This window comes from Myotis nattereri (assembly GCF_964212035.1).
Source record: "Myotis nattereri genome assembly, chromosome: 5".
Classification (NCBI taxonomy): Eukaryota; Metazoa; Chordata; class Mammalia; order Chiroptera; family Vespertilionidae; genus Myotis; species Myotis nattereri.
Window position 1 is genome coordinate 89,897,394 of NC_138080.1, and position 13,084 is coordinate 89,910,477.

The window sequence follows — 13,084 nt, forward strand, 5'->3', positions numbered from 1 at the left end:
AGGAGCCAGGGCTAGACCATGGCTCTTCCAAGTGGGAAGTTGTGAAGAATGTGACCTGTGTGTCCAGACAATGGGACATTATTCAGCAATAAAAAAGGAGTGAAGTCCCGATGAACCTTGAAAACATGTCGCTTTCCTAACTCTTCCAATAACCCATTGGTTGAACAATCACCATCACAGGGCCCTATGACAATCCCTTGCAGAACACTCAGTACCATCTGGCATTACTGGGTCCTTGGAGCTGGATACAAGCTTCCGGAAGGCAAAACTTTTATCTTTTTCATTGCCGATGAAAATAGGGCTTTGGTGTGTATTTGTGGAGTGACTGAATCTTTATGTACTGATGTGGAACAATCTTTAAGATCTGCCAAGTGAGAAAAGATGCAATAGAGGGAGCTACCAATTTTGCACATAAGGTATGGGAGGGCGAGTCTACACCCACACGTGTTTATATATGGCTCCGTCTGGAAGGCTCCTCTTCTGCTCAGGCTACACTTGGCTCAACAGTTTCCACTCCGGTTCTTTAAGGGCCGTTTTTGGAACCAAGATCGGCACCTTCTAAACAAGGTCTCTAAGGACTTCATCTGCTTTAGGTGACTGAGGTAATAATGCCCAGGCAGAGTACAAAAGACTCAACTGCAGCACCAACATCTCCCCACCTCTTAGGTGCGTCCTCCCAGGAATCCAGTTCACAGAACGCAGGCTCATCCACTGTCCCATGAAGGGGCTGAATCAAACCCTCCTGTGTTCCTGTGTGATAGGTTATGTCCTCTGAAGCAGTATTTACCTGCTGATTTAGCTCTGCACCTGTGATCTCAAGTCAGTCCCACATCCTGGTTAAATGCAGATAGAGAAAAGAATTAAACTTCCCTGAGGTGTGGACCCAACATGAAGGATACCACTGGAGTCAAAATAGCGGTCACAAAGGCAATTTATTAACAGAAAATAATTTGAGGAGTCCTGTTCACAGACGGCGACCACGGCGACCCCCCTTTCTGCGGGTGCTGTCGGAGGGGATGGGAGTGACATCCTCTGTGGGGAGGAACAGAAAACATCATTGCCTAGAGCTGAATGGGAAGAGGTCCAGGCCTCTCTAGGCCAGTGCTGTAATGGATCAGTAGTGGATCCTGCTGCTCCCCAATGAGTCCTCAGTATATAACAGATGGCCATGGAGCTGCCTCATCAAAATTTCTGAAGTGGTTTGAACTCACTTTCGAGAAAGGGAAGCTGAGGCTCAGAAAGGGTACACAACTTGCAGAGGCTGTCAGAAGCAGGTGGCAAAATCCAGGTTCTTGACACCTAGCCCAGTGTAACTGAAGACTATCTCCTTTTCAATAGGTAAAAGGTTGAAAATATTCAGGGGGAAAAAAATTTTAAAGAGAAGGCTGGACTGAGGAATCAGTACACATTGCCATCAAGTGCACAGAAACAATACAGAAGGGCTAACACGTATGGCTACACAAATGTAGGGAACTTGCTGGGATTCTCAACCATGGGAATTGCTGCCCTCTGCATTCATTTTTGTCACAATCACTGGTATGTCCTACTGATAGTTACAGGCATACCCTGGAGATATTGCAGGTTCAGTTCCAGCCGACTCCAATAAAGTGAGTCACACAGTTTTTTTTGTTTTCCCAGTCCCTATGTTTACACTATACCGTAAGTGTGCAGCAGCATTGTCTAAAAATAAATGTACATACCTCAAAAATTGTATTATTGCTAAAAAATGCTAACCATCAGATGTGACTGTTGTAGAAATGGCACTGATATACTTGCTTAATGCAGGGTTGCCAAAAACCTTTAATTTGTACAAAACAAATCCATGAAGCATAATAAAGCGAAGTACAATAGAAGAAGTTTTGCCTGTAGTAGGCAAGGACCACACAGGAGGCAGCCCACACAAAATGCCAGTAGTAACCCCCTTGAGAACACTGTAAAGACAAGGATAATTCCTCTCCTCTTAGTTCCACCAGCCACTGTCAGTCAGAGGTTCAGAGATTTATCACGTGGCACCTCTCACGCTCTGCATTAACAAACCTAACTGCCAACAGTCATCATACCAAGCCCTATATCCACTGGGCACACCATATGCTTTCTGGAGTCAACGCTTCAAAGCATATCCAAGCATTAGCTCCAGGAGGGCACTTACCAATCCGTCCGATCTTCATTCCCGAGCGGGCAAGGGCTCTTAGAGCTGACTGGGCCCCTGGTCCAGGGGTCTTGGTCCTAGGAAATGAAGATCTAGTCATTCAGGATTCTAAGATCTCACAACCCTCTAGTTCAGAGACCTGCAAATTTTCCTTAAAGGGCTACATAGTAAATATTTTAGACTTAGTGGGCCACTTACAAGTTTGCGACAAACTAAAAAAAAGTACTAAAAACATAAAGAAGATTCTCAGTCCACAAACCATACAAAAAACAGTGGCAGGCCAAATTAGGCCACTGGGTCAGTTTACACCCTGTTCTGCCTGCAGCCTGTTTAAGGCTCTGCCCCTTTCACCCACATGCTCCAAGTCTGTCTTCTTCAGTGATCTGTCCATTTCCAACTACTCCACCCACCCAAGACACTATCATTTCTCCCCTGGACCAGTTTAATAGCTTCCTGTCTGGTTGTTCCCTACACAGCAGTCATCTTTAAAAAATCCAATCCCACCTTAGCTGGTTTGGCTCAGTGGACAGAGCTTCAGCCTGCGGAAGGAAGGGTTCTGGATTCGATTCCCGTTAAAGACATATGCCCAGGTTGCGGGCTTGATCCCCGGTAGGGGACATGCAGGAGGCAGCCAATCAGTGGTTCTCTCTCATCATTGATGTTTCTATCTTTCCCTCTCCCTTCTTCTGAAATCAATAAAAATATATATTTTTAAAAAATAATAAAATTTTAAAAATTAAAAAACCCAATCCCACCCTAGCCAGTTTGGCTCCATGGATAGAGCATTGGCCTGCAGACTGAAAGGTCCCGGGTTTGATTCTGGTCAAGGACACATGCCCAGGTTTCGGGCTCGATCCCCAGTGGGGGGCTTGCAGGAGGCAGCCAATCAATGATTCTCTCATCATTGATGTTTCTCTCTCTCTCCCTGATTAAACAACCCAATCCCATTGGTCATTACCATTAGAGTACTTATCCCCCGCTACCCCCAGTCCCAACAGAACCTCTCTGATTACACTTCACACCACTCTCCCTCAGATGTGCCAAGTTCATTCCCATCTTAGGACCTTTTTCTAGCAGCTAAACTACACTTTACCACCAACCCATCCCCAACACCTTTTTGCTTCTCAGCACTTGCCACAAACAGAAAACACCCCCTCCATGTTGTTTAAAGTCTGACTGCAACAGCCAATGTGCCACACAAGAGGGTAGAGACCATCTACTTTCCCCCCATCACCCTCCTCTAATAGCTAGAACACAGAATCTGGTATGCAGTGAGTGCTTCATAAATACAGTAAGTTGGGCTGGAGGAGTGAGCGCACAGTACACAGGAACCAATTAATTACGTATATACACAAGATGTCTTGTGCAGGGTCACAAAAGAAAACCAAGTCTCAAATCCAGGTGTTCTGGCACCCAAACCCAGGGATCTTACCTCTCAGCCTCAGCCTTACCTATTTCCTCCTGTGGCCCGGAGTTTTATGTGAAGAGCAGTGATGCCCAGCTCCTTGCACCTCTGGGCCACATCCTGGGCAGCCAACATGGCAGCATATGGAGAGGACTCATCTCGGTCAGCCTTCACCTTCATCCCACCAGTCACACGGCAGATGGTTTCCCTGGGGACAAAAAGCACAGGGTCATTTCTTTCTCATCCAACAAGGACTCAGAGTGTCATGTCCTAATGAGTCAAGAGCGCCACAACTGGGGACAGCAGAGGATGGAGGTCATGCATGCTAGGCTTTGGGAAGGCCGTGAGGGCTTTCATGGGCAGTCTAAGGTCCCAAAATAGCTAAACTCTGTATTATACTATATATTGACTTACTTTTGCACTTCATTTTCCCAATTGAGGTGGGCACTATTAACCTCATTTTATATACGCAGAAACCAAACTCAGAATTTGAGTGAGTTCACAAATCACAAAAATTTGCTAATGGCAGCCAGAACCTATACCCAGGGCTCCCTTTCAGTCCACCACTGTCTTTACCCAGAGACTGAGGATTCAATGACCACCACACTGTAAGGCCATAAACAAAGCATCTCCTCTCTTCTAGCTCCAGTGCCTGGGAAATTACCAACCAAGCACACTTCCTTATCTGAACATTCTTTTTTTAAAAAAAAAAAAAAAACACAACTTTTTTTAATTGATTTTTTACAGAGAGGAAGGGAGAGGGATAGAGAATTAGAAACATCAATCAGTTGCCCCCTGCACACTCCCTACTGGGTATGTGCCCGCAACCAAGGTACATGCCCTTGACCGGAATCGAACCTGGGACCCTTGAGTCCGCAGGCCGACGCTCTATCCATTGAGCCAAACTGGTTAGGGCTGAACATCCTAGCAGCTAAATTACACTTTACCACCAACCCATCCCCAACACCTTTTTGCTTCTCAGCACTTGCCACAAACAGAAAACAGAAAGTTAAAGTTAAAAGTGCCACCCAGTTCCAGGTCATGTCTCCCCTAACCCCTTGCTTATTATTAGTTGGGTCCTGCACCTCTCCACCCAGATACTCACTTGCCAGAAAGATCCGTGACATGGACGAAAGTGTCATTGAAGGATGCAAAGATGTGGCAGACACCAAATACATTTTCTCCTTCAGCCACCTGAGGCCCGAGGCTGATGACCTGTTCTTCCTTCTTTTCCTTCCCCTTGCGAGGTGCCATTTCTGAAAGAAAGTCCAAAGAATCCTCAAGTTCACAGAACCCTTTTCCCCTGGCTATTATGTTCCTGGGTTCAAAAAGCTCCTAACATTTACTTATTCTTTTGGTTTACAAAGCTAATACATAAAAAAGCGCCAGCCTATTTTACTGGTCCAGTAACTGCACGGCGGAGGTAGTGCCAATACTAATCCTTATCGAGGTGGCCTAGGTGGTAATGAATGGCACGTGCCAGGCACCTTTCGGTGTGGACCAGGGTCTCCGCGGACATTCTGCACAGGATCAAAGGTCCTGCAAGGGGTCTTGGGGCAGCTGTGAACACTGGCAACAGGATTCCCAGGTGCGTCTTCTTAGTGGGAAACCCAGTGCAGCCGCTCCCCACAGGCTCTGACAAAAATTGAGTCCCACCCCCACCTGTTTTTAGGGCTAACAGGCAGGTGCTCAGCCAACACTGGCCTGCAGGCCCGAACCCAGGGGTGGGCAACCTTTTTGTGAGTGCGTGCCAAAACCAGCAAAATCTGACTCACAATTCTTCTGCGTGCCAACCCTAATTTTTTGAGAACATGTTACGCCTACTTGATATCTCTTAAGGTGTATGTATGTGAAGAACCTTGAAGAAATAATAAAATTCATTCGAGCGACAAAAACACAGTATATGATGATGAAAAATACATTTATTTTTGAATGTATACATGTACACTGATAGTCCGACAGAAAACTTTATGACTCCGTTTGATATTATCAGTGGGACTTTTGCTGCTGCATCACTGATGACAGAGATTTTACATCAGATTTATATTTCGTGACCTTCAGAGATATGCACGAGCTACTACTTTCATCCGTCAGGCTACTCCTATTACGAGACTTAACAAAATTCATCACTGAGAACAGAGATTCACAAGCATATGTGGATGAAACCAAAACACTGGTGGGATCTAGGAAGGCAGGGAGAGTTAAGGCAGAGGCATAGAAATTGCTCTTCCCCTCTCTCATCAATCCATGTCTATGGTCTTTAAGATAACTTGTTATGTAAAATTATTTATCTAAGATGCACCTACACTGAATTTATCTGAAAAATAAAAAAGTCGATATTAAGAAAAAAATTGTAAATGGGAAATTATGAGGGTTTCGCGTGCCAGCAAAAGTTACTGGCGTGCGATGTTTGGCACGCGTGCCAGGGGTTGCCCACCCCTGCCCTAACCCCAATTTCAGATTTTCAGAGGCCTTGCCCTGGACTTACAACGTGCCCGACTTAGCCGTCCCCCAGCCTTAGCAACACCCACCACAGGGCCGTTTTCCCTGCATTCCCTCTTTAAATCCTCACTACAACCCCGTGGGATCAGCGCGACAATTACCCCTATTTTCCAGACAGTTAACAAGTTAGAGTTGAGGCGCCTGGCCTGCGACCGCCCAGAAAGAAGCTGGCGGGGTCAAGGCGGGAGCCCACATCAGACTAGAATCCCCGCTCCCTCCCAACCACGCCGCGCCGTCGCTTAAACGTAGCAGTGGTCATATGCGGGGCCAAGGCCTAGAACGCGGGACCCGCACGCACCCCCACGTCACCGGCTCCTCTCTGAAGCAAGACCTCCGCTCCCCAAGACGAGGCGAGAACCTGTGTCTGCGGCCGGCCGGCCGCGCTCTTCTCGCCCGAAACCTGGCCCGGCTTCCGCGGAAAGGCCCCGGCCGCGCGCCCCCGGCCCCGCTGGACCCCCTTGCCACAGGATGCCACCAGATTGTCCTTGCCCAGGCCTCTTACCTGCGTGTTTCGTCCAGACTCCGCCACCGGAAAGAGAGATGGGAGAGGGCGGGGCTACAGGTCACGTTAGCGTCCCCGGAAGTGTACGTCTGAGGTCACCGGGCGAGGCCTCCCGGAAGACACCGCCTTCAGCGTTCACAGGGAGATTAAGACGCGCCCGCGAAAAGACGGTTTACTTAAGCGAGTTCCAAAGGAGGTAAGGGGTTGGGTGTAGCCGGCAGCGGGCCGGTCTCAGACTGCACCATGCAGCCACATCTGCCGAGAGAGGCAGGCCTGTGTTTTAAGATGGCAGTCGCCCCGGCTAGAAGACTTCCGCCGTTCTGACCCCGGGCCTGGTCAGCCTGGAGGCGCAGCGCACCTAGTGGCACGGAGGGGAACAACAAAAATAAAAACGGGCAATGAAGGGATTAAGCAAAAACAAGCAAACAAAAAAACCTCATAGACAAAAGTTTGGTGATTGCCAGAGGAAAAGGGCGTGGGGGGAGATGGAAGAGGGCTGAGGGGGAATAAATGGTGGCAGAAAGAGACTTGACTTTGGGTGGTGAGTGCACGATGCAGTATGCAGGTGATGTTATAGAGTTGTATACTGGAAATCCATATGGTTTTATTAACCAGTGTCACTCCAATAAATTCAATTAAAAATTAAAAAACAGCCCTAGCTGGTTTGGCTCAATGGCTAGAGCGTCGGCCTGCGGACTGAAGGGTCCCAGGTTCGATTCCGGTCAAGGGCACACGTCCAGGTTGCAGGCTCATCCCTAAGAGGGCGGCGTGCAGGAAGCAGCCTATCAATGATTCTCTCTCATCATTGATGTTTCTATCTCTCTCTCTCTCCCTCTCCCTTTCTCTCTGAAATCAATAAAAAATATATTTAAAGACAATAAAAAAACAGGCAATCAGAGTTTGGCGTACTATGTACTGGGCACAATAAGAATAAATTATTCAGAGTCAGGGGGCCGGGAGGACATCAAATGGCTGTCCAAGGAGAGTTTCAAGTTCAGTTCAAACTTGTATCGGTTGAAGATGGTGGAACAGGAAAAACTACATTCGTGAAACCTCATCTGACTGATGAATTTGAGAAGTATGTAGCTACCTTGGGAGCTGAGGTCCATTCCCTCCTGTTCCACACCAACAGAGGGTCTATTAAGTTCAGTGTATGGGATACAGCTGGTTAGGAGAAACTTGGTGGACAAAGAGATGGCTATTACATCCAGTCCAGTGTGCCATTATAATCTTTGCTGTAACTTCCAGAGTTACAAGAACGTGCCTAACTGGCATAGAAATCTGATAGGAATGTGTGGAAACATCCCCATCGTGTTGTGAGGCAACCAAGTAGATGTTAAGGTAAAATCAGTTGTCTTCCACTGAAAGAAGAATCTTCATTAGTACGACATTTCTGCCAAAAAAAATACAACTTTGAAAAGTCCTTCCTCTGACTTGCTAGAAAACTAATTGGAGACTCTAACTTCGGCATTTGTTGCCATGCCTGCTCCTGTCCCACCAGAGGTTGTCATGGACCCAGCTTTGGCAGCACAGTTTGAGCATGACCTAGAGCAGGAGTGGGGAACGTCCGGCCCATGGACCCCATAAGGCCCATGAAATCATTTAGTCTGGGCCTGCCAAGGCATTAGGGGTGAGTTCATTAAAAGTTTGACTAAAGTCATAGCCGGTTTGGCTCGGTGGATGGAGCATCAGCCTGTGGACTGAAGGGTTCCGGGTTTGATTCCGGCCAAGGGCACATGCCTGGGTTGTGGGCTCGATCCCCCCACAGCGGGGAGCATGCAGGAGGTGGCCAATCAGTGATTCTCTCTCATTGTTGATGTTTCTATCTCTCTATCACTTTCCCTTCCTCTCTGAAATCAATAAAAACATATTTAAAAAAAAAAGTTTGACTAAATATAGCAGGCTGATTTCTAAGTTAATAATTGTGTATGGCCCAAGAATCCTATATAATAAAAGGCTAATATGCAAATTATCCCCTCCCTGGGGAGTTTGACTAGGGGACAGGGCTGGCCAGCCAACCACCCGTGGCCCCTCCACCCGGCCAGCCCCACCCCAATTGGCCCCACCCACCCCCGATCAGGGGCGGGGCCAGCCAGCCAACTTCCTGTGTCCCCCCACAGTGATAGGGGGCAGACTGGACCCCACCTGTACACGAATTCGTGCACTGGGCCTCTAGTAATGTTATAAATATCCAAATGGTCTTTGGCAGAAAAAAGGTTCCCCACCCCTGATCTAGAGGTTACTCAGACCACTGCTCTGCTGAATGAGGATGACGACCTGTGAGAAGGTGAAGTTGGGGCTCAGCATCAGAAATCTAGTTTTATGGGCAACTGTCCTGCGATGTCAGTGGTGCAGCGTGTTTGCCACTTCATTATATAGCTAAGCAGAACATGTGCTTGATCTTTGGGATGCTGAAGGAGATGAATGGGCTCTCAGAGCGAATGTGGCCGTTAAAAAAATAACTTCATTTTTGGGGCCTGCATATTTAGCGTTAGAACACAGTTGTTTCCTTGCTTTTTTAAAAATTGATTTTAGAGAAAAGAAAGAAAGAGAAACATCACTTTGTTGTTCTGCTTCTTTATCCACTCATTGGTTGATTCTTGTATGTGCCCTGACCCGGGATCGAACCCACAACCTTGGCGTATCTGGAGAATGCTTTAACCAATTGAGCTACCTGGCTAGGGTTTCCTTATTGAGTTTCAAATATAAGACTGTTACAGTCACATCACAATATTCAGTGTTAAAACTTTGTTTGATACTGAATATTCCTATTCCTTTTTATTTAGAATCAGAATAAAGTTTCATTTCAAATATCTAAAAGAAAAAATAAATTATTCAGTGCTTGTTATTGTATTCCAACCTGGGATAAGTGATTTATATGCATTGCTTCATTTAATCCTCACAGCATGATCAAATAGATACTGTTTTGATTTCCCACTTGTAGATAAGGAATTTTAACTGAGATTGCACATTCATGACCAATTTGGTATTCTGACTTCAAAGCCTATACGTTTAATAGCTACTTCCATATGTCCCTCTAATAACACTATTGAAAGACCTTAAAAGATTAGAAAAATGTACAGATAAAGATATGTGGAAGGGCTAAGAAGTAGGTTGTATATATTTGTGTGTGTATGTATATGTGTGCGTGTACATATATATGTATAGGTGTATATGTATGTATAGGATATACACCTATACATATATATAAAGCCCATGTAATGGACTTAATGAACAAAATGAGTGACTATGCAGAATAGCATATAGCCCTTTGTGCACTGGAATTGATGCCACTGAACAACTTCAGCTCAATTTAAGGAAGAACTTCTCTTTTAAAATGTAGCACCTCCTCTGTCCTTTACAAAAGTAATTAAGCACAGAACACCCATAAAATACAATATGCAGAATGGCAAACAAAATGAACAAAGAAATGACAGTCTTGCCCACCACTGTTAACAGCTTGGTGTATGTCCTTCTCGAACAGCATCTATGCACAGAAAAGACACTTTATTTTTTAAGAAAAGAAAATAATTGTAGCAATATTTTTCCTTGATGGTTTAAAAAATCCATGCTCATTACAAACAATACACATAATACAGAAAAGTATGTGAAAAAAGATAGAAGTCATCTCTATATTTATCTTCTAGAGAGACCACCATTATCAAATTGGAACATCAATCCAGAAATAACTTTCTATACTTACATCTATTCCTATATTTTAATATGTAATATACAATTTTTTGTAATATACAATCTTACGTAAATGAAACTGTATTCTGTATGTTACTTGATAACTTTTTTTTCATCCAACATTATGGACATCTTCCCATAACAACTATTAGAGACCTGCAACATTTTAAACAAATATTTTAAATTTTATTATTTTGAATATTAAATGCATTCACAAAAATAAAAAACTGCAAAGTTACCAAAAAGTATACAAAGAAACAGACAAAAACCCTCCATTGCAGCTCTGTCCCCAGCAACCCAATCCTCTTCCTTGTCAGCAACCAGAATATCTGTATTGCATGATATTCTTTTCTATAGCTGTAGCACTAATTTTTTTAACCAGTTCTCTATTGTTAGATATTTTGGTTATTTCCAGAATTTGCAAATATAGACAAAACTGTCAAGAACAACCTGTGCTATTTTTTCCTTAGGGTAAATTACCAGAAGTTGAAAGGCATAGGTATTTTACATATAGATATATGTTGCTAAACTGCCCTCCAGAAAGTTCATGTCAATTTTTATTTCTGCTAAACTGAAAATATCTCTTTGTTGTATTTCTTCCATGGTTAGTAAGCTCAGCCGTCTCTTTATGGATTGTTTTGAGTATTTGCATCTCTTCTGTGAATTGTCTATTTTTATTCTTTGAAAAAGAAGGCTTTTTGTGCTCAAGTAGTGAGTTCCCCAATAGAGGAGGTATGTTAGCAGAGACTGGAGTCTTGTGAGGGGATTCCAGATCTCTCGGCCTCAGCAAGGAAAGGCCTGGTGAAATGAGCACAGCTTGATCTTATGGCTGAAGGCAATCCACACAATTCCCTTAGAACAAATTTCTCCACATGAAAGTCTTATCTTCATCCCAGAAGCCATTAAAGTCACTGCTTTCAAACTCCACTTTGATTATTTAATCAACATGTTTATTATTTTTACAAATAGTTATTAGTTGTGGGTCCTTGGGAAAAAACTGTCACTTCTCTGGGCCTTCGTTTTCTCATCTGTAAAATGGGATAATAACAGAATCTTTTAAAATGTATATTGGAACATGTATCTTTACTGGGTACTTCCTCAATGGTAAGCTCTGAGATGCATTTAAACTCAGACTTGAAAACAGAATAGGAATTAACTAAATGAAGGGGGAAAGAATAGCCTAGGCAGGAAAAATAGTAAATGCAAAGGTCCTGAAGTGGGAAGGGACTTGGAGAGTTCAAGGAAATCAAAACATGGCCAGTCCCGTGGGGGTACTGTGTGTGCGGGAAGAGGGATGGAAGGTCAGGCTGGAGGAATGGTGGGAGCCACTTTCTGCAGGGCCTTACTTCCCTGTTGGCATGTCTGTTTTCCCCATTCCATCCCCATCCCATGCATTATCAACACTGAGTACAGGAAATGTATTTACAATCACCTCTCATTGTTGTTTTTTAAAGTATATTTTTATTGATTTCAGAGAGGAAGGGAGAGGGAGAGAGAAACATCAGTGATGAGAATCACTGACGGGCTGCCTCCTGCACACTCCCCACTGGGGATCGAGCCTGCACCCCGGGCATGTGCCCTGACTGGGAATTGAACCGTGACCTCCTGGTTCAGAGGTTGACACTCAACCACTGAGCCACGCCAGTCAGGCACCTCTCAGAGTTTATTCATTAATTTAACATATTCTTTTTTTTAAATTTATTTTTTATTTATTTATAGATTTTTTTAAATTAAATCTTTATTGTTCAGATTATTACATTTGTTCCTCTTTTTTCTCCCCATAACTCCCCTCCTCCCAGTTCCCACCCCACCCTCCGTCCTCACTCCCCACCCACTGTCCTCATCCATAGGTGCACGATTTTTGTCCAGTCTCTTCCCGCATCTCCCACACCCCTTTTCCCCCCAAGAATAGTCAGTCCATTCCCCTTCTATGTCCCTGATTCTATTATAATCACCAGTTCATTCTGTTTAGATTATTCATTCAGATTATTTATTCACTTGACTTTTAGATTCACTTGTTGATAGATGTGTATTTGTTGTTCATAATTTGTATCTTTACCTTTTCCTTCTTCTTCCTCTTCTTAAAGGATACCTTTCAGCATTTCATATAATACTGGTTTGGTGGTGATGAACTCCTTTAGCTTTTCCTTTTCTGTGAAGCTCTTTATCTGACCTTCAATTCTGAATGATAGCTTTGCTGGATAAAGTAATCTTGGTTGTAGGTTCTTGGTATTCATCACTTTGAACATTTCTTGCCACTCCCTTCTGGCCTGCAAAGTTTCTGTTGAGAAATCCGCTGACAGTCGTATGGATATTCCCTTGTAGGTAACTGAGTTTTTTTCTCTTGCTGCTTTTAAGATTCTCTCTTTGTCTTTTGCTCTTGGCATTTTAATTATGATGTGTCTTGGTGTGGTCCTCTTTGGATTCCTTTTGTTTGTGGTTCTCTGCGCTTCCTGGACTTGTAAGTCTATTTCTTTAACCAGGTAGGGGAAGTTTTCTGTCATTATTTCTTCAAATAGGTTTTCAATATCTTGCTCTCTCTCTTCTTCTGGCACCCCGATAATTCGGATGTTGGTACACTTGATGCTGTCCCAGAGGCTCCTTACACCATTTAACATATTCTTATTGACCATAGGAGTGACTGGCCGAGATGAGCTTGACTGGCCGACAAGATCATTAGAGAAGAGCAGGTCAGGTGACCAGGGACCAGATGCTGGCAATGTCATCCATGTGAATATTGAAATGACCAAGAACTAAAACAGGAACAAACCAATTGAGGGTGACTTTGAGTCCAGGGTAGAGCCCTCGAAGGTGGGAGGATGTGACCCAGGGAGTA

The 13,084-nt window shown here is 44.3% G+C and overlaps 1 protein-coding gene and 1 pseudogene across 2 annotated transcripts in view; one reads left to right on the plus strand and one right to left on the minus strand.

Moving 5' to 3' along the window:
- Positions 1–913: 913 nt before the first annotated feature.
- The window catches only part of RPS14 (ribosomal protein S14), a 31,765-nt gene continuing 19,594 nt past the window's right edge, over positions 914–13,084 (minus strand). The window contains exons 2-6 of the mRNA XM_081092923.1: positions 6,559–6,916; positions 4,660–4,810; positions 3,601–3,762; positions 2,150–2,226; positions 914–1,032 (exon numbers count right to left, since the gene is read on the minus strand). Coding sequence (XP_080949049.1) covers positions 965–1,032; positions 2,150–2,226; positions 3,601–3,762; positions 4,660–4,808 — 456 coding nt within the window. The 5' untranslated portion in view covers positions 4,809–4,810; positions 6,559–6,916 and the 3' untranslated portion in view covers positions 914–964. The remainder of the gene's footprint in view (positions 1,033–2,149; positions 2,227–3,600; positions 3,763–4,659; positions 4,811–6,558; positions 6,917–13,084) is intronic.
- On the plus strand, positions 7,527–8,841 carry LOC308520666 (GTP-binding nuclear protein Ran-like; annotated as a pseudogene). Its single transcript has 2 exons — positions 7,527–8,114; positions 8,802–8,841. The product of its transcript is annotated as a GTP-binding nuclear protein Ran-like (transcript).